At 39.6% G+C, this 25,759-nt stretch overlaps 1 protein-coding gene across 4 annotated transcripts in view; it reads right to left on the reverse strand.

Annotated features, from left to right (window-relative positions):
* Positions 1 to 25,759, reverse strand: part of Lrba (LPS responsive beige-like anchor protein) — a 570,297-nt gene that overhangs the window by 49,738 nt on the left and 494,800 nt on the right. For all 4 annotated transcript variants that reach the window (XM_045131452.1, XM_004655860.2, XM_045131451.1 and 1 more), the window contains exon 48: positions 18,039 to 18,206. In XM_045131452.1, the coding sequence (XP_044987387.1) occupies positions 18,039 to 18,206 (168 nt within the window). The remainder of the gene's footprint in view (positions 1 to 18,038; positions 18,207 to 25,759) is intronic.

Consider the following 25,759-nt stretch of genomic DNA (forward strand, 5'->3'; position numbering starts at 1 on the left):
GCACAAGAGAGTGATGGAGCCGGACACCAGATGTTCCACTCTGGCCACTGCAGGCAAGCACAATGTGACACACCCTCAAGCCTGTCTGTCTGCATGTGCGCACGTGCGCGCAAACACACACACAAAGTTGCTATAGGAAATCAAAGACAAAGTACAAGCACTTAAAACAGTAGTCAGCGTACAGTAAGCCATTCATAAGCGTGTAATGTGGTTACTAAAGTAATTATAAAAGACTCAAGCATCAGAAATGTTACCAACTACTCACACTAGGCGATAGCAATGGGGTCCCACTGCTGCCCGTGTTTCCAGTCTCAGCACCTGCTAGGGTCCCTCTCATGTCCTGTGCCACGTGTCTTGTCACCTTTAAGTCTCAAATATTTTCTGTTCCTAGGGTTCTCCTTGTTTTCCTCTGCACAGCTGGCCCTCCCTCTCCTGCTGTACGGCTGGGCTCAGGCTTCTCTGGCCCTCTCTTGACTTCACATAGGCTCTTCTTGCCCCTCTGTTAGAATTCTTGGAGCAAGGTGCGTGCATCTGTCATCTACTATCCTTGATCTAATACACGAGTTATGGACCAATTTTTTCCTGTGCTTCTGGGACTTGGTGCATAGTAGGTACTCCATAAATGGTTATTGCACGAACGGCCACAGAAGTCACTTTCAGCCTGCAGTGATACAGCCAGAGAGACGGCACTATAGCCGTAACAGAGCGCCTGGATCAAGTAAAACATTCAACTATGTGCTTTTACTAAAAGCTTGCTTTATTATTTAGCATTCTTAGTCATCAATTTCCACTTATTTTTGGATATAGCCTGTTACTTCTTTCTATAATAAAAGCTGCATTCAGCAGGCAGCATTCCAGATGTTGAAATATAGCAATAAAAGACCATACAAATATTTTGAGCTATTCCAGAAAAGCCACATATTTATATTTTATACACATCATCTCAAATATTACCGAGCATTTGTTAATGTATATCCAAATAGAAATACTATGAACATGATGTTCAATAGCATTTTGTTTTCTGTTCCAAGCAGAGAATGCCGGAATACTTTTATAATTGTATATATCCATAGAAAGAGTTTAGATCTGCAGATAAGAAAGGGAGGAAGAAAGAGTGAAAGAGAAAGAAAGAAGCAAAGGAAGAGAATATGAATCTCTGGCTTAGTGACAATGCAGTAATTGGCTTTCATATAAGGAAGAGTGCCTCAGTTTCTTTGATCAAGGTTTTTAATTTAGGGAAATGATCTTATTCAGTGTAACACTCAATAACCAACAATAAATGTAAATTTTTATTTTAAGATGGGGTTTGGGATAGAAATAATTTGAACATATGCCTGTAATTTATATGTTTACTGCATTTCCAAAGCATGCAACTATTAAATTACATTTTATCTGCTATTTGTGTCTTAAAAGCACTATAAGATTGGGAGAGGGAAACAGAAGCTCAATAAGAAAAATATGCATTTATTAATATATGAAAGTTGGCTGTCACTACCAAAATTAATTCTAGAAAGCTTCTACCTCATTATCAAGAAATACTTAAAGACTTCTAGTTTACTCCTGTCAATATTAGTAAGTCTCATAGAAATGGTCCTGTGACTTCTGCTGTGGTCCATACACACCACTCTTGAGGCGGTTTCCCTTCTTCCCTTGCACATTTGAACTCAAACTAGACAAGAATTACTAGTTCCAACAGGTTTATCTACCCTGCCTCTGACCATCTAGTTCATGAGCCTCAGTGTCTTTGGAAGTCACTGCTAAACCTACCTGTGGTATCTATGAGCCAACCACGGACCACATGACTACTAAGCCATTAAAATGATTCACTGTGGATTGAGATGGGGAGGTAATATGATGGAGAATGGAATTTCAAAGGGGAAAGTGTGGTGGGGGGGGGAAGGGAGGGAAGTACCATGGGGTATTTTTTATAATCATGGAAAATGCTAATAAAAATTTAAAAATAAAATAAAATAAGATGATTCACTGTGTATTTTACTCCAAGAGGACAAAAATCATAGCTACATCAACTGCTAACTCCAGAAGGCAGTCTACGACAAGGACTTGGTAAAAATGGGATGGAAATCTCCAAAGAGGAAATTATCTTCATGATACATATGATCATTTTGGGTAACATCTCTAGATGGTTTTCAAAAAAGGAAGACAAAGCTGGGGAGCCAGTTCAGTGAGCAACGTGCTTGGCAGCATTAGTTCTTGGGATCTGATCCCCAGATCCATGCAAAAAGCCAGAAGCTGAGGCAGGCTTCTGTAATTATAGGATGTCTATGGCAACATAAGACGTGGAGACAGGAGAATTTCTTCAAGCTTGTGGACCAGCTAGCCTGGTGAACAGACAGTGAACAATGAAAGACCTTTCACAAAGGAAGTAGAAGACAAAGTTCTGAACCCCAAATTGTCTTCTGATCTCCACATGCATGTCTACCCTCATACACAAGAGCGTGTGCGCGTGTACACACACATACACACACACACACACACACACACACACACACAGAGTTAAAAGTAAGTTTCCTCTTAAAAGTAACTATTTTTTTAAAAAAATATTAAGTATTCACAGTAATAAATTCACAAAATCTATAAAATGGCAGTTAAATTTTTAAGATTGAAATATAAATATTCAAAGTACCTTGGAATTTTGTTAAATTAACAGAATTCAAACTCCATAGAGCATAAATGTAAAAAGTAGATCCTCAGCAAAAATGTAGTTTTTCTACCTCAGGATACACTAGAATATGGAATATTATTATTTGGTTGCAAGATTTTTATGTTTTCAAATAGACTGGGCTCTTTTTTCCATTTTTGTGAATTCTAATAAAGGAATCAGAAGGAAGCAAATATATTAGGTATAAAAATGATACACTAGAATTCTTTGTACCAGTAATAATTTAGAGAAAAGGCTATCTGTTGCAGTCAGGTTCGCATTGCTGGCAGTAAACACTTGACCAAGAGCAGCTTGTAGGGGGAAAAAGGTTTATTTTAGCATACAGACTCGAGGGGAAACTCCATGGTGGCAGGGGAAAAAAATAGCGTGAGCAGAAGGTAGACATCATCTCCTGGCCAACATCAGGCAGACAACAGCAACAGGAGAGTGTGCCAAACACTAGCAATGGGGAGCTGGCTATAACACTCTTAAGCCTGTCCCCAGCAATACACTGACTCCAGGAGGCGTTAATTCCCAAATCTCTATCAGCTGGGAACCTAGCACTCAGAACACCTAAACAAATGGGGGATACTTGAATCAAACCACTACACTATCTAATAAATAATAAAAACTATTCAGCCATATAATGAGTTTAGTTGAAAGCATATCCTATATGAAAAACTACTCTATAACATACTGATAAAAATATCTATATACCAAGGTGCACAGAGTATGGCCTTATGCAAATTAGAACATATATACATACACAACGTTATGTGAGTGCACACATGTGTGTGATAAGTATTTTTATATGTAGTCTGGAATAGAATTAGCCATTCCCTCTGGTGGAAGAAGGATGGAAAAGACTAGCAAAAGAAAATTTATTTTTCTCAATATTTGTTATATCTTATACAAGGATGATTGTTATTTTTGTTAATGTTTAATATATTTATTTGAGAAAGAGACAAAGAGGCAGACAGGAAGAGCAAGTGAGTATGGGCATGCAAACAAACTCCAGATGCATGCGACACCTTGTGTATCTGGCTTACATGGGTCCTGGAGAATCAAGCCTCAAACTGGGGTCCTCAGGCTTTACAGGCAAGCACTTAACCAGTAAGCCATCTCTCCAGCCCAAATGAAGAACTCTTAAAATGCTATATTTAACTTATGTTTATGATATATCTTTGTAAACTTTAATTTATCCATTAATTTAACAGAAATATATTTTATCCATCTTATAATTTCCAACGATAAGCCGGTAACAAATTGTCCGATTCATAGACCTTGCTAACAGAGTGAATTTTGTTAAAGATTACTTCTATTTGATTCCAAGGAGGCCTTACTATTAATAATATTATATTGCACCACTTTTAAAATTAAACAATATTTTCCTCCAAACACTCAGAACTGCACCATGCAGCTGGGGGAATATGCAAGTCATAATGTCATCAAGTCCAAAAAAGAACCAAGGGCAGCATGCTAAATAAAATGGAAGTTATTTCAAGCATAAGAATGTGGGGAGAAAGTCAGGGGTAAGGGAGAGTTAGGGAGCAAAAGGAACCTTTTTATCTACCTATCTAGTCAAATAATAAAATGAAGGGACACAGGTCAAACTGAAGTAACTAATTGGAGGAGACTTACTTGGATTCCCCACTAGTGAGCCTAGGAACTGAGCCCACACATTCCAAGCCCACTGAACTGCTGGCCCAGGCTCACTACAATCTCCCTCTCTCGGAGCTGTCCATCTACTACAGCGTAATCCCAGCTGCCAATCTGAGAGAAACCAGCTAGTCAGGGCAGACACAACCAAGAGAAACAAACGTCACTCAATAACGTTCAGCGGCTCTGTGCTCATGGATAATTTCAAACAGTATCTCTGTGGAGAACACTGATGTGCTCATTCCAAACACCTCCATCTCTGGCTACTGGAAGCTAGTAGATAAAGCTGCCTGCCTAGAAAAATAAGTGGGCTGTCTCCAAAGAGATGGCCAATGACAAAAGGCAAAGAGTACATGCGGCAAGAAGTCCTTACAGAGAACACATAATGTGAGAGAGCCGACACACTACGTCCAGAGGGCCGCTGTTTCTTAAACTCCAACATTCTATTTGCGCTGTCATGAAAAGATGCAGGGATCTGTTCAACTGTTCATGTAGTCGAGAACACTCAGCCTATTTGCCCGACAGTATTTGTGAACACCCCTACATTAGACCCCAAAGGGAAACTCACTACAAAAATTCAATCACATGATCCTTAACTTCAGGGGTTTTGGAACTTGTAAGATGAACACACATGTCACAGCATTTCCAAAGACAGAGAGAGGTGGGATAAGAAACGTGTAATATAGTTTATTGAACATTTAAAAAATGTGAACTTTGCTAGTGTTTTCAAAGTACTAACAGCATCTCAGTGGCTTCTTTACAGCAATGACAAAAACTAAGAGCAGTGATTCCATTCTAAGTAACTGTCTTCATCTTTTAGGGGAAATAAAAGAACAAAGCTATTGGGAAAATTTAAAAATCTGTCATACTGGCAAATAATTTCATAGATTCTTTTTTTAAATCCATGCAATCTTTTTCCATTGTAGCCTCTGTAATACTTGTTTAGCCTGAATCTTTGAGGATAAAATTCAGTGATTTGCTTGGGCTGCACTGCCCTGGCACATTCCAAGTGAAGAAAAGAGTACCTGAAGGAAAGGGGTTCACTTGAACACAAGATGGAAGTGGAACAGATAACCCTGGGTTCCCAAAACATTGACCAAGTCAAAAAGACAGGAGAATTCTTGGCTACTCCTTAACCTTCCCTCTTACAGAGTCTGCGAAAAGGCAAAGTTAGCTTTACCTCCACCTGATGACCAAGGGAACTGATTATTGTGCTTTCAGTATACCAGAAAGTCTGGTGTAATTTCACAGCATTTTTCATGTAGGTTTTCAATTAAGACTTAACTAATCCTCACCGTTTATTTGGCTTTTCGTTGTACAGCCCCTGCCCTGTGCTGTGTCAGATACACCATCTGCGTAACACACTTCTGGCCAGTGATACTTGAGCTGTTGCTGCATGAAATTGTCAGTTTCTACATTTAATACTTCTTATTTACTCGACGGCCACAACCACTCTACCCACGCTGTCCTAGTCTGAAATCTCCTGCAGTCACTACGGAGAGTCCTGGCCCACCTGCTGAAGACAGGCTTACAGACCACTCACTCCCTGCAACTATTTAACAAATGTTAACAATGCTATAAATACCAATTGTGTTTATGCTTTCTGAAAGATTCACTGCCAACGTTCTGCAGCAGCGCCAGGCCTGAAACAAGCAGCTGACTCCCACCACAAGAGCGATGGAATCCTAAGCCAAAAATGCTTTTCTTTGGATAAGATATCTGATTTGCTACTGCTGTCATGAAACTGGGGTCATGTAGACTTAAACAAGGCAGCGGCTGCTGCTTTTGGAAAGCAGACCTTCTCAGAGTGATTATGAGCTTTGCTCAAACAACCTTTGCAAGGATAAATTTGGAAGGGGCCAAACCAACCACTGACATTAAACATGGCTGGGCGAGTTTTTCAAGCTGCACTTTCACATTAGGAGGCACACTGAAGATAAGTCTAACTTAGTTTTGGTGCTCCTCCTCTACCCGTCTAAGTAGATGAACCAAGATCTGTCTTCCAAAGAAAGGTTTTAGTTTCTGTGCATGGAAAGTGATCTTGTCTTCATGTGAAAAGCAAAGGGGGAAATGACACTTCTTCAGGAACTGCAGTGAGCGCCTATGGCGAAGCGCGGGATGAGAAAGCACAGGCCGGGCTGTCCGTGCTGAAGCCGCAATGCGGTGACGCCAGGGGCAGCCTGGGCCTGCATGCCTGCTTCCTGCCGCTGCGGCCCAGTTTCTCAGCCCGAGCCGCCTGCGGACTCTCGTGCTTGTGCCTTCTCCGTAATCACAGCCTGCTTGCTACTCGTGCTCCCAGACAGCTGACTGATTAGAAAGCAGTGTCAGAAAAGGAACATAAAACAGAGTTGTAATCAAATAAATGATGTCCAATGGTAGAATTTCAAGCATTAGTCACAGGTAAGGGCTCTGGGGCTGCTATCCCTGCTGATTTCAGCATGGCTCTGGCTAAGAAAGCCAACATTTTGGGGTAGAGGCATTCCATTCTTTTATGCTGTGCTTTTGTATTATTTGAATATTTATAGTTAATATACATGGTTTCAAAATGTAAGTTTTAAATCTCTTTGTTTAGAAACCACACACACACACACACACACACATGAACCCAGAGATTTGGAGCCAAAAGCCTTGTCCTTAATAATGATTACAAGAACCACAATTACTAGTGATAATTTCTCTAAAAGGAGAAGTATATTTTATATACACTCAAATTGCTCAACAGTATGAGAAAACCCTCCTCATGGTGTTAAAGAACAAAACAAAAATTGAGATTAAAAGTGTGGCAATTCATGAGTCAGGAAAAGACTTTTTCTTTTTTCTTCCCCCGACAGTTACAGGAAGATTCTTATACAAAGCACCACAGCCTGGGAAAAGTGAATGTGGAGAAAACTGCCCAAACCTAAGAAAACAGTCACTGAGCAGCCAAACAAAGTGAATACTCATCTTCCCACAGCACACTGTTGCTGCAGATTCCTAAGCAGGTTGGTTTTTCTCTCAGAAATAAAAAGGGTAATGGTTGTTCTCCCCTACCTTCAATTTCAAAGAGAAACTATTTTTAGAGTCCAGGAAGGGGCAAATGAAAGGACTCCAGGATTTCACTAACCAGAGATAATGGCCGTAAGCATACTGAGGTCCATAATTTCAGACTTTCCCTCATGCAGTTGTATTTTTGTTTCATAACCTGATTTAGTTTTCAATGGAACGTGGCAAAATGTATCTTCAATAGCAATGCATTCAGATCTACTTGGAAATATTTTCGATTAAGTATAGTACTCTACTTGTGATTCACTGATACTTAACTCTCCAGTACTCCATTGCTGGATTTTCACTGTTCTACTTTATTTTGGTTTTGCTATTATGAACAACTATAAAACTGAGTATCTTTGCATTCTTGGTCAATTTTTTGTGAAAGTTATAAAACAAATCATGCATGGACATTATAAAAAATTACAACTGGCATAAAGACCCTTATCTGAAAAAGATCCTTATCTGAAATTTACTATTTCTTTATTCCCTCATCAATATTAGAAATTTCCATTATTTTTAGTGTTGGAATGTTTAATCCAACAGGCAAAAAATCTTATCTGTTTACACTGAAAGTCTGATTACTGGTGAGGATGGACTACTTTTTACATGTGGCTTTGACTTTTGGTCCTTGTGAGTTATCTTTTCCTATATGGACAGGAATTTTAGTTCTCATGTGAGTAGCACATACATTCCCTAAATAATTTCGGCTTTGATATTAAGATTCCAAAAGCCTTCCCCACTCTATGATAAATGCTACCTTTTCAGTTTTTAGTTTGCTTCACATTTTGCATGTAGATAATCTTTACTGCAAAATACATTTAACATATTTACAATTTCTTTTTAAAATACTTTTGTTGACTAATTGCAAGCAAAGAGAGAGAGAAAAATATTGAGAGAGTATCAGGACATCTTCCCACTGCAAATGACCTCCAGATGCGCTTCACTTGGGTCCCGGGGAATGAAACCCAGGCTGTCCGGCTTTGCCAGCATCTTAGAGCCTTTAAGCACTGAGCAATCTCTCCAGCCAATGGAATTTCTTTTACACTAACATGTGAAGTGGTAATCTATATTAATTTATAGTTTAAATAACTAGCCTGCTAATGTTATGGGACCAAAATAACCCTCTCCCTGTGATTAGGACACGACCTGTATGGAATCTCCTCATAAGCAGTACATTCATTTCTGGGAGCTATACTCTGTCTTCTGCTCCTCTGGTTTTCAGTTCCTTTACTAGACAAACTATTCTGACTACTGTTGTTTAAAATTTTTTTTAAAAACACTAAATTTTACATAGGGGTGCAGATAGAGAATGGGTGTTCCAGTGCCTTTAGCCACTGCAAACAAACTCTAGACATATGTGCCACTGTGTGCATCTGGCTTACGTGGGTCTTGGGAATTGAACCTGGGTCCTTCGGCTCTGCAGACAAGTGCTTTAACCACTAAGCAATCTCTCCTGTCCTAGGCTGGTTTTTTGTTTTGTTTTGTTTTTTAAATCAGGTAACTTTATTTACTTTAAAACTGAGTTTTGTCAAATCTTATCAGTTGGTCTCTCAGGATGTTGTGAAAGCTGGAGAGCAGACGGACTGAGGGGATGCATTCTGACACAGCAACAAGAAGTGAGGATGGGAAATGTGGGAGTACAAATAGGAAAAATACAAAAAGAGCGTGGAAACTGAGAAGGAATAGCAGCATGGGATTTTTAAATTTTTAAGTTTTAATATTAGTATTACTATTATTATTTTAGCTTCAGGCTAAATATTAAAGCATAGAACCAAAACTTATTTTGTGGGGCTGTGGATAGAACCCAGGGTCTTACACATGCTAGGAAAATACTGTACCACTGAGCTACATCTTCAGTCTTGAATAAATACATTAAGAATAATCTGTACTAATTATTCTCCCTCCTACTCATTATCTTTCCACTAGTCTTAAAACTTGTAGAACACCCATTGTTTTCCAGCACACATGGAACATTAGTTAAAATGATTTTTAAGTTCAGACAAGTTTCAGCATATTTCAAAGAATCTGAATCATATACACCACAATTTTTAGTTTTCTATTCAAATTTTAAAAAGTAGAAGCTTCTATGGTTTATCCTCCAAAATTCATGTATTGAGATGTAATCCCTACTGTGGGAATATTAACAGATGTGGCCTGTGGCAGAGATTAAGTCATACAGGCTCCACATGCCTTACTGGAATTTCTATAATCTTATTTGTTTACTTACTAAAGAGAGAGGCAGAGAAAGAGAGAAGTTGGGCACACCAGGGCCTTCAGCCACTGCAAACGAACTCCAGATGCATGTGCCCCCTTGAGCATCTGACTTATGTGAGTCCTAGAGAATCAAACCTGGGTCCTTTGGCTTTGCAGGTAAACACCTTAACTGCTAAGCAATTTCTTCAGCCCAATCATTAACATTTTTATTTTTTAAACTTTATTTATGAGAGTGTAAAAGAGAGAGGGTACAGAATGGGTGCACCAGGGTCTCCAGCCACTGCAAACAAACTCCAAATGGATGCGCCAGCTTGTGAACCTGGCTTATGTGAGTACTGGGGAGTCACCCTGGGTCCCTAGGCTTTGCAGGCAAGCTCCTTAACCACCAAGCCATCTCTCCAGCCCATCATTACTAGTTTTAAATGTCACTTTGGCAGCCCTGTGGAGGTAGAGTATAGTAGGTAAAGACAGAAATAGTGAGCAGGTCTACTAATGTTAGCTGGGGACAGGTGACCATGGCAGCCAGGCTGAGATGCAGAGACACCATGGTTTCCAAATGTGTCTGAGACAGGTCAACTGACCGAGCACCACTTCTAGGTCTCTTCCCTGTTACCACCACACTGGGCTCCTTTCCAGCTGCTGCCCCATGCTGGCAAGGCTGCTCCTCTCCATTTGCTTCATCTACTGAGTTCTTCCCTTTCCTTTTCTCTCCCATCCTCCCTGCCCCTTCCTTCCCCAAGAGAACACTGGGCCTACTTTGTAGCCCAGGCTGGCCACAAATTCGCAGTATTTCTACCTGAGCTGCTGGGATGTCTGGGATGTAACAACGTGCTCAGCACTTATTCCCCTCCTTTGTGCTCTAACATTCAGTATCTGTCATATCACACACATACTTGCTTATGTGTGAAGACACGCGCCCCCCCCCCCCCGAGAATGTCTTAAGTTACTTCTCATCAGCTAAGTTCATCCATTCCATACTAGGTACTAAGGACTAGATAATGAGCTCTCAACTCTGGGGTCTAGCCATTATCATTGATATGTGAATTAACAGGTAAATTTTGAGTAAGTGTAGAATAAAGGCTTACTAGGAAGCCATGTCTGTAAATACAATTCTATTCTAAACATAATAAAGTAATAAAAGTACTTATGTTAACTTTTTAAGGTAAAAATTCATAAAATAAATATGTTAGACATCATGAAATTATTCTGTGAACTTGAATTTGAGGGTTTTTATTGTAGTAAAAGTACTTTTGCTGTTATCCTGCCCTGAATTCAAATGTTCTAATTTTTTTCTTTTTAAAAGCTTAAAAAGATTGCTTGAAGGAAGAGGGTTGATTAAACCAATCAAAATTTAACAGAATTAATAATCAGATTTTATGTCTCTTGTCTATGGAAGATTCCATGCAATGCTAGCAAACAGTAGCTTTGTCACAGGAATCACAGGGACCAAAGAACAAGTAGTGGCAGGAGAGCAGTAAAAAAAAAAAATAATAATAAATGCAAAGAGACCTATGAAGACAATCAGTTAGAGACTACCGCCTTCAGATGGGGTCACAAGATATTTGCAGAATGATTAGCATATCTGCTGAAAACCCCTTCTTTCTGGTGTGTGCTATATGTAAACTCAGACGTATATACTGATAACACAGCTGTTTTCTAAAAATTAAAAACAACATAAAAGTTTAATGTGCTGCAGGCTGTTTCTCTGATTACCCTTCCTCCTCTTATGGTTATTATTTCTATTGTTTAGAGCTCTTTTTATTGAGAGATTATTTTTATGATCACTTACTATGCCATACATATAGTGTAGTAACCATTCACTTTAGCACAATGCCTTCCTCCAGAGGAAAGAGGCTTTTGCCAAGCAGCAAGCACGTGACTGCAGACACCTTGCCTCTGTCTGACTGGGACAGAGAAGCTTTAAACAGAACCAAGTGTCCAGTCTTGAGTAGAAAGTAGTAAAAGTTTAACTACTGAGCAGGAACCAGCTAGTAGAAAAATGACTTCATGTACTTTTAGAAAGACACAAATCCACCCTGGTTCCATCACTGTGACTAGTACTATTGAGAAAGAGCTGTTGTTTTGAGGAAGTCAAGTGGATAGACAGATGTACTAACACTGGCGGTGTGAAGGGACCACACTGGAACAAGACTCTGAAATAAATGGATGTGACCTAGAAGGGGCATGGGCTATGAATCAGTAAACTAAGATAAGCTTTACAACTGGCAGGGATCTGTGGCACGGATGGACTTGGTGGCTGCCCTGGCCTGGGGATTATAGGCACGTGCATGGCCATGTGAGTGGTAGCTGCACCCCTGGGTGTCCTTGTACCCCTACTGCAGTCCCATAGTTCTGCAGGAAACAGTGCTCATGAGAACAGGCAGCATGTGACTGTCCTTTCTAAAATCCTTCCCTACCACTGAGGTCACCTGTTTCCCCTTCACAGCACATCTTCTCCATGGCACACACTGTAGCAGAAACTAAGTCCATACTGTGTGGGTCCCTACTGAGCCTCCTGTCTGAATGTGAGCTTCCTATGGGTGGGGCTCTGTCCTGCTCATCTATGTGGTTGTAATACCTCACAGAGGATGAATACGCACTGAAGAAATGATGAAGACCCTCTCCAACTGAGCAGCCTTTTCTGGCCTTTCTTATTCCCTCAGTATGGCCTACAGTCAACTGTCATCATTTCAGCAACATCCACTCACAAGCCTGCTTTGCACATTTCACCATACAAAGTACACCTGACTTGCCATCTCTCTCTTTCTCTCCACATACACACACACCCTCCTTTTTGTTCAGGCTCTTTTTACATCTATTCTTCTGCTATTAAAGAGACCAAAAGAAAAAAAAAAAAAGGAAGGAAGGAAGGAAACAATACTCATTGTAAGCACTATTAAATGCCATTACTATGCCAGATGCTGGCATAAGCTGCCATAAAGCTCTTCTTGCTTCTCCCCTTCCTCCTAACACTGGTTTACACAAGTCATCCTACGCTAACCTGCTCTCTGACCTCAGGTGAGGTGTGTGTTGCACACTCCTCTCCAGTGCTGCTCCCTTCCACTGTCTCAGAAAGCCTGACTGGCTCCTACATGCTCTCTTTCCTGTGCAACTTTAACTTTCCAATGAAACACAACCAAACACCTTCGCGTAGAAAAGCAAATATGCCTTGAAGCGACTGCTATTGGGCACAAGGATTTCTTATGAGGTGACAAAATGCTCTTAAATTATGGTGATACCCATACAACTTTGTGAGCATACTAAATTGTACACTTTCAATGAATGAACCGCATCTTGTAAATTGTATCAATAAAACTGTTAAAAATTCTCCTTAAACCAGGTGTGGTGGTGCACACCTTTAATCCCAGCACTTGGGAGGCAGAGGTAGGAGGATCACTGTGAGTTTGAGTTCAAGGCCACCCACCCTGAGACTAAATAGTGAATTCCAGGTCAAGCTGAGCCAGAGAGAGACCCTGCCTTGAAAAACCGAAATTCTCCTTAGAGTTAGGATGATAGCTCAGTGGCAGCGCTCTTGCTTAGCATGCATAAGAGCCTGGGTTCAGTTCTTAGCCCCATAGGCAAAAACAAAAACTTCTTTCATTATTTTCTCTAGTCATTGTTTACCTTGTCACCTCCCATCCATAATGGAAAGGAGTTTATGGAGTTCAGGAGAAGTCCTTGAACCCAAACCCTGAGTTTGAGTCTATTTTTAACCAAGAATATAACCAGACTGAAAAGAACGATTTATAACCATTACATTTTCATTCAGGAAAATCAGGCCTATGAGGACGTGGGAGGGCTTAAGAAGTGAAGGAGGGTGGGCTGGAGAGATGGCTTAGTGGTTAAGCGCTTGCCTGTGAAGCCTAAGGACCCCGTTTCTAGGCTCGATTCCTCAGGACCCACGTTAGCCAGATGCACAAGGGGACGCATCCGTCTGGAGTTCGTTTGCAGTGGCTGGAAGCCCTGGCATGCCCATTCTCTCTCTTTCTCTCTCTCCTCCTCCTCCTGTCACTCTCAAATAAATAAACAAAAAAAAATTTAAAAAAAGAAGTGAAGAAGGGAAAGTGGCCAGGGAGGAAGGAAATATGGGTACACTCAGGTGGTTCGTAAGCCCATGTGGGTGAACAAACCTGGGCCCTGGAGGCCATACAAACAGTAACAAGGGACTCTCCCTTCCCACTGTGGCAACTTGGTCTTACGCTGGGGGCCCACGTGTGCAGGTGTGAGCAGCCAGAAAGCTGGGAAGGAAATTCCCTCTTGTGAGCCCAAGTAAGATATTTCGAGTCAGGGCTCCAGAAGAGGTTGTCACACTTGTGTCATGTGTGAAAGCCAGCTGGCCTGGACTCAGAGAAGGGGCCCACCCACACATGGGTGGCATGCATGCATGCTCGAGACAGAGAGAGAGAGAAAGGGGGGAGGGAAGGAGAGAGAGAGAGAGAGAGACAGAGATCTATCTTTCTATCTATGTGATGAGAGGCGCAGGCACTGAACTCAGTCCTGAGTGGAGGTGGGCAGGGTGGGGCTGAGGCAGGCCGCTGCTTGTGTTCCAGGTAGGAAACAAATCAATTTAAGGTTTCTCTTAGAAGCCCTTTTCTGTCTAAGTAGTAATTATTTAACTAGTTTCTTCTCAATAACCTTAGAACCTTAGTGCTCGATAGTACCTCTTAGTACCTCAACAACCAAGTACCTTACCAGCTACTTTTTCTAGGGTCATTAGATAAATTCAGTGGGCAGTTTTCAGTTCTTATACATTAATATTTTTCCAGGATACTCAAACGTGTATGTGCTCATATGTGCTCATGTTTCAAATCTTCAGTGGCTTCCCGTTGCCCTGTAATGCAGTTAAAGTTACTTATAATTCATGAATATGTAATGTCCATGGCATGGCAGTGACAGCCCTTCTGTATCACAATATTATTTATTTCTTTGCACTGCGTTGTTCATAGTATTTTTCTTCTGTACGTGCAGGAGACTGTGCCCACAGCTCCACTTGGGGATGTGTAGCACCCCTCAGACGCAGTACCAGTCTCCTGTAGCACAGAAAACGTGCCAGGCCGCCACACATGTACTAACTTGGATACTGAACCCATCGCAGTGCTTTATTATTGTGTGCTTATTGCTATTTGCCTGTTAGACAATGAGGGCAGTGCTTGCCTTTCAACTCCTTAACTTTATCAAGTAATGAGGGCTTATCAAGTAATAAGGTTGTGGGGAAAAAAAAGAAAAGAAAAAGGTTAAAAAAAAAAAAAAGAGTAAGTTCATGATCCATCCTTGTTTTTGGCTTTTTCTTACCTAACTACACAACACACTCTGCATGAGTCCTTGAGGAAATGGCTATTAACTCATTAACTTTAAGGCCTATTTTATGATTCCTCAAATGATGTCATCACTTGCTCATATTCCTTTTATTTAGTTGTTCTCTAGCACAGCATGAGGGAAGGAAATAACCACGGAGTACCTGCGATCTGACATGCAGCATGCTGTGCACCTTCTACACATTAAGTCTCACCTAATCCTCTGTGGATGCACATGATGGTGCTGCAGATCCAAGTCACACAACCATATCTACACCTAGCATTGTTTGCTTGTTTAATCTGTTGAACCACAGTGCTCTGTGACACAAAAGTTAGCACCTGCCCATAGTATGGAAAAGCAATAATGAAGTATATTACAACATTCAGAAAGGCTTGCGAGTTAAACATGGATATTTATATCTAAATTGCTAAGCAGGGCTGGAGAGATGGCTTAGTGGTAAGGAGCTTGCCTGTGAAGCCTAAGGACTCATGTATGACTCTCCAGGTCCCATGTGAGTTAGATGTACAGGATATAAGTGTGCAATTGTGCACAAGGGGGTGCACGTATCTGGAGTTTAATTGCAGGGGCTGGAGGCCCTGGTATGCTAATTCTCTCTCTTACTCTCTTATTCTCACATAGACAAAGTCAGTCTGTTGGGAATGCCTCAAAAAAAAAAAAACTGCTAAGCAACAAAGAAATATATGGTAATTTAAAGAATATCATGTGACTATTATTCTTAGAATAACATTCACACCATGCTTAAGATTAGAAAGTATAATCTATATGTATAATGTAAAACTAAAGTACTGTTGGCGACTAGAAAACCAGAGCTAAATAAAGACTTTCAAAGAATCAGTTGGAATTTTGGGAAAAAAGGAAGCTAAAGAAACTTAAGCAAAGACTTTAAAGCAGTGTAGCAGATGGTGATCCCGACAGAGATGGAAAGAATATTCACTGTGATGGCTCTTCAGAACCTTCTGCCTGGAACTACCACACAACCCAGCAGCTCTACTTCCAAATGGAAAGCAGTGATTTGAACGGACATTTGCACACCCAAACACCCAGCTCACTAGCCATGGCAGACAGACACAGGTTCTCAGCCATTTATATGAAGCATGCAGTGCAAGCTTGTTTTTTTTAAAAAATATCCATTTATTTAATTGCAAATAGAAAGAGAGTTCATGTGGGGGTGCCAGGGCTTCCTGCCCCCAACAAACAAACTCCAGACACATGAGACACTTAGTGCACCTTGCTTTACATGAGAACTGGGGGACTGAACCTAGCACAAAAGACTTCGTAAGTAAGAACGGTTAACTGCTGAGCCGTGAACCCAGCCTCTGTAGCAGAAGATTTAATGGCATGACAAGCAGGGTTAGTTACATCATCCTGGACATGCCAAGACATGACTTTGAAACACAGGTCCTACATTAAATTTTTATAGTACCTCTGGAACTTCAAAACTGAAACTACAAAGATACATATGACAACATAAATAATATGCTGGTATGTAAGGTAAAGCAGGACACTGTACCCTCAATTCTAGAGTGTAAGTTCAGTTGTCGATGTAGGCTTATGGGTTATTACTACAGGAGAATACTAGAGCGGGAAGCCAGGCAGCGCGTTGTTGAAGGGTCACGGAACAAGACAGAAAGGAGCGGCAGAGTACTCCAGCGCCGTACAGAGAAAGACGCACGCGCTTCTCTTCTTCAAGACCAGGCAGTGTTTAGCGGTACCTCACAGCTGAGGCTCTAGAGTCGTACAAGTCCTGAGCCACACAGCGGACAGTCAACACAAAATACACTGGAAGGAATGTTTTCAATGAATTGAGTTCTCTATTTTTTGGTTTGTTTTTGAGGTAAGGTCTCACTCTAGCCCAGGCTGACCTGGAAATTCACTATATAGTCTCAAACTCACAGTGATCCTCCTACCTCAGCCTCCCCAGTGCTGGGATTAAAGGCGTACGGAGTGGTGCACACCAAGCCTGGCTTGCCAAGTTTTTAAAATGTGAAAAACAACTAATCACAACTTGTGCAGTTCATATGATACCTAATCACAATGTTTTTGTTAGTGTGCTAAACTTTTATCTGACATTGAGGGGTAAGGATAATATTCCAATTTACTTCAGTATGTGCTTAAAGCACAATTGGAGCTCAGAATTAGTGGAATGCATCAGGTCCTAGTAAAAATGGGAAACCTAACATTTCAAATAATGTAACCTGCAAAATATACAAGTGCCCTATGACTATGACTCTAGATATAAATGTTCTAAAACTACAGATGTTTGAGCTCAGGTTTGCTCAACTCTATTATTTTTCATGAGGCATGATATAAATTAAAAGGGAATATAGTTAAGACTAGAAACACTAAAAACAACCAGCTTTTCTAGAGACTTTTGAATGACTATTGTATTTGCCAAGACCATGTTCTCAGTGTTTACCTTAGAAAATAAATGACAAAGATGAAGCAGGTCTCACTCGCCCTCAACATCATGTGTGACGACAGAAAAGCTTTACACCTCACCCACCATTAGCCTCCGCGACCTGTACTGCATATGTGTGTAAGTATGTTCCTGCATTTTACTGCATTTGACTTACGCTCACAATTATCTTTACTTGGTGAAGAAAGTACTATTTCCCTAATATTTTAGGTTATACAAGTGCCTCCATAGTTATTTTTTAAATTCTATTTTTATCTTTTTGACCTATGTTGTCATGTTGGGGCCTCCACACAGTAAGGAAAAAGGAAGCTCCTGTCCCCACCATCCAGGCCTTCTTCCTATTATACTTATTGATTTATTTTTTCACATTTTGAACAATTTCATATATATATATATATATATATATAATCTCATGCATTTTGATCCCCCCACCTACTTCCCCCTTCCACTTCCCTCCTCCCACTAAAAATCTTTTCATTACATCCGAAGTTTACAAAAAATAAATACATGACTACTGATTCCTTAACAGATGCTAATTTTAAAAGCTCTTGTTTTATACTGAGTCTCACATTTTGTTGGTGGAACTCTGGGTTTACTTCCCCACTGGGTCACTCACTGACAGCCTGCTTGAGTCTACCCACCTAGTTTCGGTTTTTCAATCAATATTATGAAGGGCGAGGAAAATGGTTAACAGTGCTCTCCATCTAGAATATTCTTAGTGGTTTCTGTCCGAGTCAGAGGACTTACCTCTCTCAACACAGGGTCAGTTATTGAGTTCAGGTTGACGGCTCCCTCATAGGTCAGGTAATAGAACACGTTGAGGGCTCGCACAGCCTCTGGCCCTTGCTGTTTATAGCCAAAGATGAGATCAATCCATTGGTGAAGTTGGCAGGAAACAAATTCACTCTCTAGGGCCTGAAAAACAGTATGGGCATATCATGACACAGCAGTCTAAGTGCAAACATAAGTTTGTAGAACAGACTGACTATAAAGCTTAACACTAAACTTTCTTTATTAAAACTGGGGGGGGGGGGGGAGAGGGCTGGGTGGATGGCTTAGCAGTTAAGGTGTTTGCCTGAAAAGCCAAAGAACCTAAGTTTGATTCCCCAGGACCCAAGTAAGCCAAATGCACAAGATGGCACATATGTCTGGAGTTGGTTTGCAGTGGCTAGAGACTGACATGCTCATTCTCATTCTTATTCTCTCAAACAAACAAACTGGGGGCAAGAAAGAAGGATTGGCAGTTAAGGCGCTTGTCTGTGGAGCGTAAGGTCCCAGGTTCAGCTCTCCGTAGCTCACGTAGGCCAGATGCACAAGGTGGCGCATGTGTAGAAGGTAGTGCATGTGTCTGGAGTTCTATTGCACTGGCTAGAGGCCCTGGTGCACCAATTCTCTCTCATAAGTAAAATTAAGAAAACTAGGCTAGAGAGATGACTTAGCAGTTAAAGGACTTGCCTGTGAGTCCTAAGGACCCAGTCTTGAGTTCCCAGTACCCATGTTAGTGAGATGCACAAAGTGGCATGTTTGGAGTTGTTTGCAGTGGCTGGAGGCCCCTGGAATGCCCCTTTTCTCTCAAATAAATATTTGTACAAAACTGAAAACATCACTATGGTGGTTTATATCTATAATCATAGATACTTGGGAGGTTGAGGCAGGAGGATCACAAGTTTCAGGCCAGTCTGGGCAACAGAATGAGTTCTTGTCTCAAAAAATAAAAATGAAAAAAATATCATAAATGGGAATGGGAGTTGAAGTTCAGTGGCAGAGTGTATGCTCTGCATGTCCAAAGCCCTGGGTTTGATCCCCAGTAGTGTTGAGAGACATACAAGCACTTCTCATGCTGTGGTGTAACACCTGCTAAGTATCCTTCCACTGCACTGAAAAGCACTGTGTGACCAAAGCTCGGCCTATCTTAGTCCTATTTGTAATTTAATAGGTACTCAATTTATGCTTCAAAGGAAGGAGGTCAAACAGTATAAAGGCTACTTTGGTAAAGCAGATGTGAAAACATTACAATTTTACCATTCACTTGAAATATTTGTAATTTTTCTAGAATTAAAATGTGTTGTCTGTAACTGTAAAGAGATTATTTGATTGTGCTTATGCTAGCAAATTTGATTTTGTGAGAGATACTTACAATTACTGAATTTCAGGTATTATTACCCAACCAAATACTTCATGCTATTAAAAGTGCTCAATAGAGCCGGGCGTGGTGGCGCACGCCTTTAATCCCAGCACTCGGGAGGCAGAGGTAGGAGGATTGCCATGAATTCGAGGCCACCCTGAGACTCCATAGTGAATTTCAGGTCAGCCTGGGCTAGAGTGAGACCTTACCTCGAAAAAACAAAAACAACAACAACAAAAAAAAGTGCTCAATAAATGGTAAGCAAACACCAGCAGGTACTGAGTAGAAGCACTGGGCTCCAGACCCGCCTCCTGCCCTCCTCTTCACTAGCATCACCCCAGAATGGGAGCCAAGACATGCTTGCTAAACTGAATAATGTGAGAAATACTAGTGATTTCATTTTTTTTGTTTGTCTTTTTATTTTATTTTTTATTTTTATTTATTTATTTGATAGTGACAGAGAGAGAAAGAGGCAGACAGGGAGAGAAGAGAGAATGGGCGCGTCAGGGCCTCCAGCCACTGCAAAGAAACTCCAGACGCATGCGCCCCCTTGTGCATCTGGCTAACATGGGTCCTGGGGAACTGAGCCTCGAACCGGGGTCCTTAGGCTTCACGGGCAAGCACTTAATCGCTAAGCCACCTCTCCAGCCCATGTTGTCTTTTCGAGGTAGGGTCTCACTCGAGCTCAGGCTGACCTGGAACTCACTATGTAGTCTCAGGGGTGGCCTCGAACTCGCAGTGATCCTACCTCTGTGAGTGTTGGGATTAAAGGCATTCGCCACCACGCCTGGCTACCTGGCTAGAAATACTAGTAATTTGAAAGAATAAGAACTTATCTTTTAGGAATGTACTCAGCTATATATTTGTAACACTGCCCTAAATTGCTGAGTATCATATCTATCTGCTGATCTGAGTTATGATGTGACCCATTCAGGCCCAGCCTCGGTTGTTCCAGTGTTGACAGTACAGTGAAAGCACGACAGCTCAGCAGTCCCTGTACCGTAGCATGAGAGGTGCCCGCAAGTCTCCTGTCACGTAACAATTTAACACCAACGAGGTTCTTATTACAATAGAATTCTCGCACCTACACTCTGAAGTTTAATTATAAGTATATAATGTCATAAAAAGATTTGTAAATTTTCAGGCAGTATTTAATGGCACTTCTTTCTCCCCTTTAGTGATGGGGATTGAACCCAGGCCTTTGCACATGCTAAGGATATACCCCACCACTGAGTTCCATCCCAGCCCCTAAGCTGACTAACCTTTAAAACAGCAACCAATGAGATAGGGCCAGATCATGGGACCAAAGACAATCCTATCAGTTCAAAGTACACGCCTGTGTAACAATATGCCTTACTAAAATAAATGCCTATGAACAACAATGATAATACAGTGTTTCCTTAAGAACACTTCACCCCTTGTTTCCAATACTACAAAACATGATTCCCTAAATAAACAAAACTCTAGGTACTAGGCAGATCTTATATTTAAAAGACTATCTGAAATTAAATAGTTCTAAAACAATTTAGCTAGCTTCGAACTGTGGGAGTTACTGTTTTAGACATCTATTGTAAAACTTATTTTATATTCTGATGTAGGAAATAGATAAGGAGCCTCAAACCACTTTGGGTTTTACTCAAAGTACTAAGAGGCAGGGTTTTAATAACTTTAACTTAAATTCCTATTTTAATTACACAAATTTAAAATGAATCTAAAAATCTAGGAATTACTGGTACAAGTTGTTTCATTAACTTTAGCCTTGGATAGGATGGGAGGGAGTAGGGGACACATTTAAAGTGACATAAAAACAGCAATTGTCTTAATTTGTGTGCAGTGCACTCCACACAAAGGTCCTAAATATGTTCAAATTAGAGCAAGCTGCTTGATTGTCACTGCAGTCTCATGTCACATTAATGCATGACAAACATTAAACCATACACTTAAATGGCAATTTATATCATTTAAATGTTTACTGCCAGACTAGCTCATCACTCATTTAAATGTGACTTTCTGACAGCTAATTTCAGTTAATTTTCTCCAATTCACTTAATTAGAACTTTCAATCAGGGAAGGACTTATCTGTATCTTTGCATGTGCATCCTTTTTGGTTGTTGTTCAAAAATCTGAGCTAATCAAGTGCTTTGAAGCTCTACTACAATAGATTAACATGCAATTGCTCTGAGTCTATAAGAAACTATCACAATAGGAAGTGAACTCACAGTAGGTGTTCTTAGAAAGAACCTAACACTTATTTATGTAAATAATACTCTTACCAGTAGTTTAAATAAAAAATGTTTTGTTCATAAACATCCACTATTGAAACAATAAAAAACCTGCATCCAAGCTAATTAAAAATTAATGATTACAAAATTGTTTAATAAGATAAAGCAGCCAGGAGTCTCCTGAGTGTCCATGGTATCATGATTTGGGACTATAAAATTCTAGAAGGCTCAGCAAATGACTAAGTAGAAATGAATTTTCTCAATATTAAAGCTCTAAAATCTAGGGCAATTTTATTTTATGTGTTGTCAAACAAAGAACTGTGCATTTTCCTAATGGCTGATTACTTCCTTATGCACATTTGAAATGGGTGATGCTGGTTTGAAATGCTTGAAGTTTTACATCCTGACAATGCATCAGAATTGTAAGCAAAAATGTAGAAGGAACAACACTGTACACTGATCTGCTGCTGAAACATTGCTGAGACACTGTAGGGCCATGGGTTGGCCTTCTTTGTGTGTTGTCACAGGGCAGTCCTTAAGGGCCAAACATCATTTGTGAAATTTCTGGCAGGAATCTATTCCAGGAGATGCTAAACATGTTACTTTTATGAATATGCTTCAAGTAGTTTTTAAGAAAACACTAAAAATTTCATTAGTCAGCTTCAAGCTCTTTTTGGCATGATATCAAAGCTTTAAAAATGGGACCCCAAAGACCAGCTGCGAGAGACAAGAGAGGTCCAAGATGTTCTGGAGTCATTTTTGTCAAGACTTTAATGCTCTTTTGATATCACTGGATGGCAACTGCCTAACCAAAAGTATACATTAAGAAACTACTCAAGATGGAAAGAGGGAAGGATAAACCAGAGGAAATAAAGGAAAAAGAAGATAATGCAAAGTGGGGTTCTCTGGGTTCGCATTTTATAACTTGTGTTTTAAATTCAAAAACAAAGAAATCTGTATTTTTTTCAAAATCCCTTTTTTCCTATGATAAGCATTTAAAAACTCATAAAATTTATTCAGATCCACATTTTGAGACACACACATACACATGCATGCACCATGTCAGTGGACTGCTAAGCACTGGTGTTTTTTAAAGCCTTTAGGACAGACAGTCCTCATTAAGGCTGGAGTTAAATATGGTTTGCAGCTAGGGGATAGTAGCATTCCTCCCAAGCTGCTCAGAAGCCCCACCAATCAATTCTCAGTGCTCCCCTTACAGGTTAGATTCATCATTTACACTCAAGGTGTGCTCTGAGTAAGATTTGTAAAAAAGAAAATCCACTAAAATGTCCAATACAGCACAATAATATTCAACTCCACTGAGTTATTATAAAATAGACCAGTGACTAATGTCCAATTGTTAAGGATGAAATAGGACTATGAAAAGACTACCATATGAAGCCTTGCACAAATTGTCAAGCCAATCCAGGGGGACTCATATTAGTCTTGACAAACTGTCTAGGGGCTGATATCTGTTTTTTTTAATGAGATCTATTAGGCAGAGAGTAAAGCACTTGAGATATGCTAAAAAGTACAGTAGACAGATGTCAAATACAAACAGTTATTAGTAACTTTCATTTGTTTGGTTCTCATATGGAATATCAATAAATTAAAGCCTTAATATATCATAAAGATAATGGTAAATTATTCATAAATGATTGTGTAACCCTGTGTCAGAAATAATTATAACATATATGGATACATGTCTAACAATAAATCTCTCAGAAACAATGTAATCTGTGTTTTCCTGAGACTGACTCATTAAGGAAATGAATTATTTATTGATGAAAAGTCAAATAAAATTATCCTTTTCTAGAGTGGAATCAAATAATATGATATACATTAGAAGCATACAGAAAATAATTCACTTTTCTGATGAAACTAAGCAATATGAAAATAAAATTTCTAAGGCAAAAGACACATTATGTATTTTGTTAATCTATACATTCAGAGCTACTACAGCAATTTCCCATAAAAATCAAATTTTCTAGTGAAGACTATGTAAAAATTAAAGGAAACTCAATTTCAATTAACAAAAGAAATTGTTAAACAGCTGTTTACCTCAAGACAATAAAACTATTAGAATTTGTATTTTACATACTTATAAGTTCCTGATTTATATTTATTCTTTTGCTAAATATTATCCTATTCCATTTTTAAAAGCATCTAAATAATATCTAGTGATATCTATAGGATAAATATTTTTTATACCATATATTTTCAGTACAGCAAGAATTTATATAGAAGTATAAGGTATAGCACTTCACTCCCCAAACCCCCTCCACACCCACACCCTCCCTACACCCACCCTCCCACCCACTCCTACACCCCCACCCCCACACCACCCCAAGAAAAGAATATGCATAAACCAGAAGAACACAGGCTCACACAGTCCAGATTCGCATTTCTGTACATCTATGCCATGGCTTCTATTCCCAAGCATCTAGAGGCCCTGACTCAGTTCTAAGATACAAAATATTGCACTTACAAGTTTCAAATACAAAAACTAAAATCACTAATCTTCCTGACTTGATGTATATTTAATTATGTGTAAAATCATATTTTAATGAAAGAATGATAAACTGGCATGTAAATTTTTAATCATTCTTACCACTAAGAGCTTTACAGCATTTGTTTGTAGTGGTATGTGGTATGTTTTTAAAGAGTGCTTGAACTGGCAAGAAGGTAACACACAAAATTAAAAAAAAAAAAAAAAGAATGTAAACTTGGAATTTTAAGTATTTTTTCTCATTTGCAATAAATTTAATGAGCCTTCTCTCTCTGTCTCTCAGTCTCTCCCCCCTGCTTCTCTCTCAGTGAACTGGCCTGTTATGTTTGCATGTGCTGGATTTCAAACACTAGTGGTAATGTTTCCTTAACATTGATATATGACCTTTGTAATTTACAATGAAGAAAGCTGTTTTTTTCAGCCTAATTAGAACTGTTTCAAATTTTCCTGCTAAATATATGATATAAAGTCCTTTCAACTTTTTATTCTAAAGTTTCTTTCCATGTCAACTTTGTTCCAATCAAAATATGCTTTGAATTAAATGATTTTGATTGAATATGTGGATCACATTTCACTTCTAAGATTTAAAGTCCAAAAAGGAAAAGTTTAGCCTGTTCAAACAAAGCAAGAGCAGCCACTTTGCGGAAGGCTATTCACATTTAAGAAGACTGACAAATTGTTTGTGTGCACCATTAGGTCCAGTTTCTGCAATAGTTGCCAGATTTCCTGTCCCCTAATAAGACACATTAACTCCTGGAATGCTGGCTTTGAATCTTTGCTGAGTTGGGTAGCTTTACCAAACTTGAAGAGTTTACTTCTTTGAAATATACCTAATCAAGAGAAAATAAACTTCATGTTAACTATGATGCACCAAAGTTTTTAAACAGCAAAAATATAGAAAACTGAGCATGTATGCATGTTGGATAGACCCAAATTTGGAAAACAAGTATGCTTTCTAAATTGCATTTGCTAAAAATGACAAAGACCTTTCAATGCTTATTTAAAAAAATTCATTCTTTTTCACATTACAGGTGAAACAGGATGAAACAGTGTAATCTTTAATCCACTGTAATCAAACCTGAACTTAACTTTCTCCTCACTGATTCTAAATGTAACAAAATGTTCCAGAATTTGGTTATTTATCTCACTGTAGCTATGTAACAAGAATGTAGACCAAGTTTTATACTATTACACAAACAATTTTGGGAGTTTGAAAATGTGTGAATCTGTGACATTTATGATTAGTGATGAAGCCAAAAGAGGAAAAGGAGAACAAAGATGGAAAGACAGTAAGAACCGGGGGTGCTAAGGGTAAAACTGCACCTGACAGTTTGACCGAAGAAAACAAGGAATTTAGTCAGCACCCTGAATCTAAGCCCCCAGAGCAGACAGAGCAATCACCGAGGGAACTGCACACTCTCAACTGCCCTTGAACTGCTGGGCAGATAAGAGATCCTGCAGCAGGGAGCACACAGCTCATTTCCACATTGTATCATTACTAAAGAGCGTGAGTTAGTATCATCTCTTGATATAACCATCAAGCACTCCTGCATCTTTTGGCAGGAGAATCATTCTGTCTGTGATTGTTATTGTGTAGTTTAAAATGGACTAG

This window comes from Jaculus jaculus, chromosome 12 (genome assembly GCF_020740685.1).
Source record: "Jaculus jaculus isolate mJacJac1 chromosome 12, mJacJac1.mat.Y.cur, whole genome shotgun sequence".
NCBI lineage: Eukaryota > Metazoa > Chordata > Mammalia > Rodentia > Dipodidae > Jaculus > Jaculus jaculus.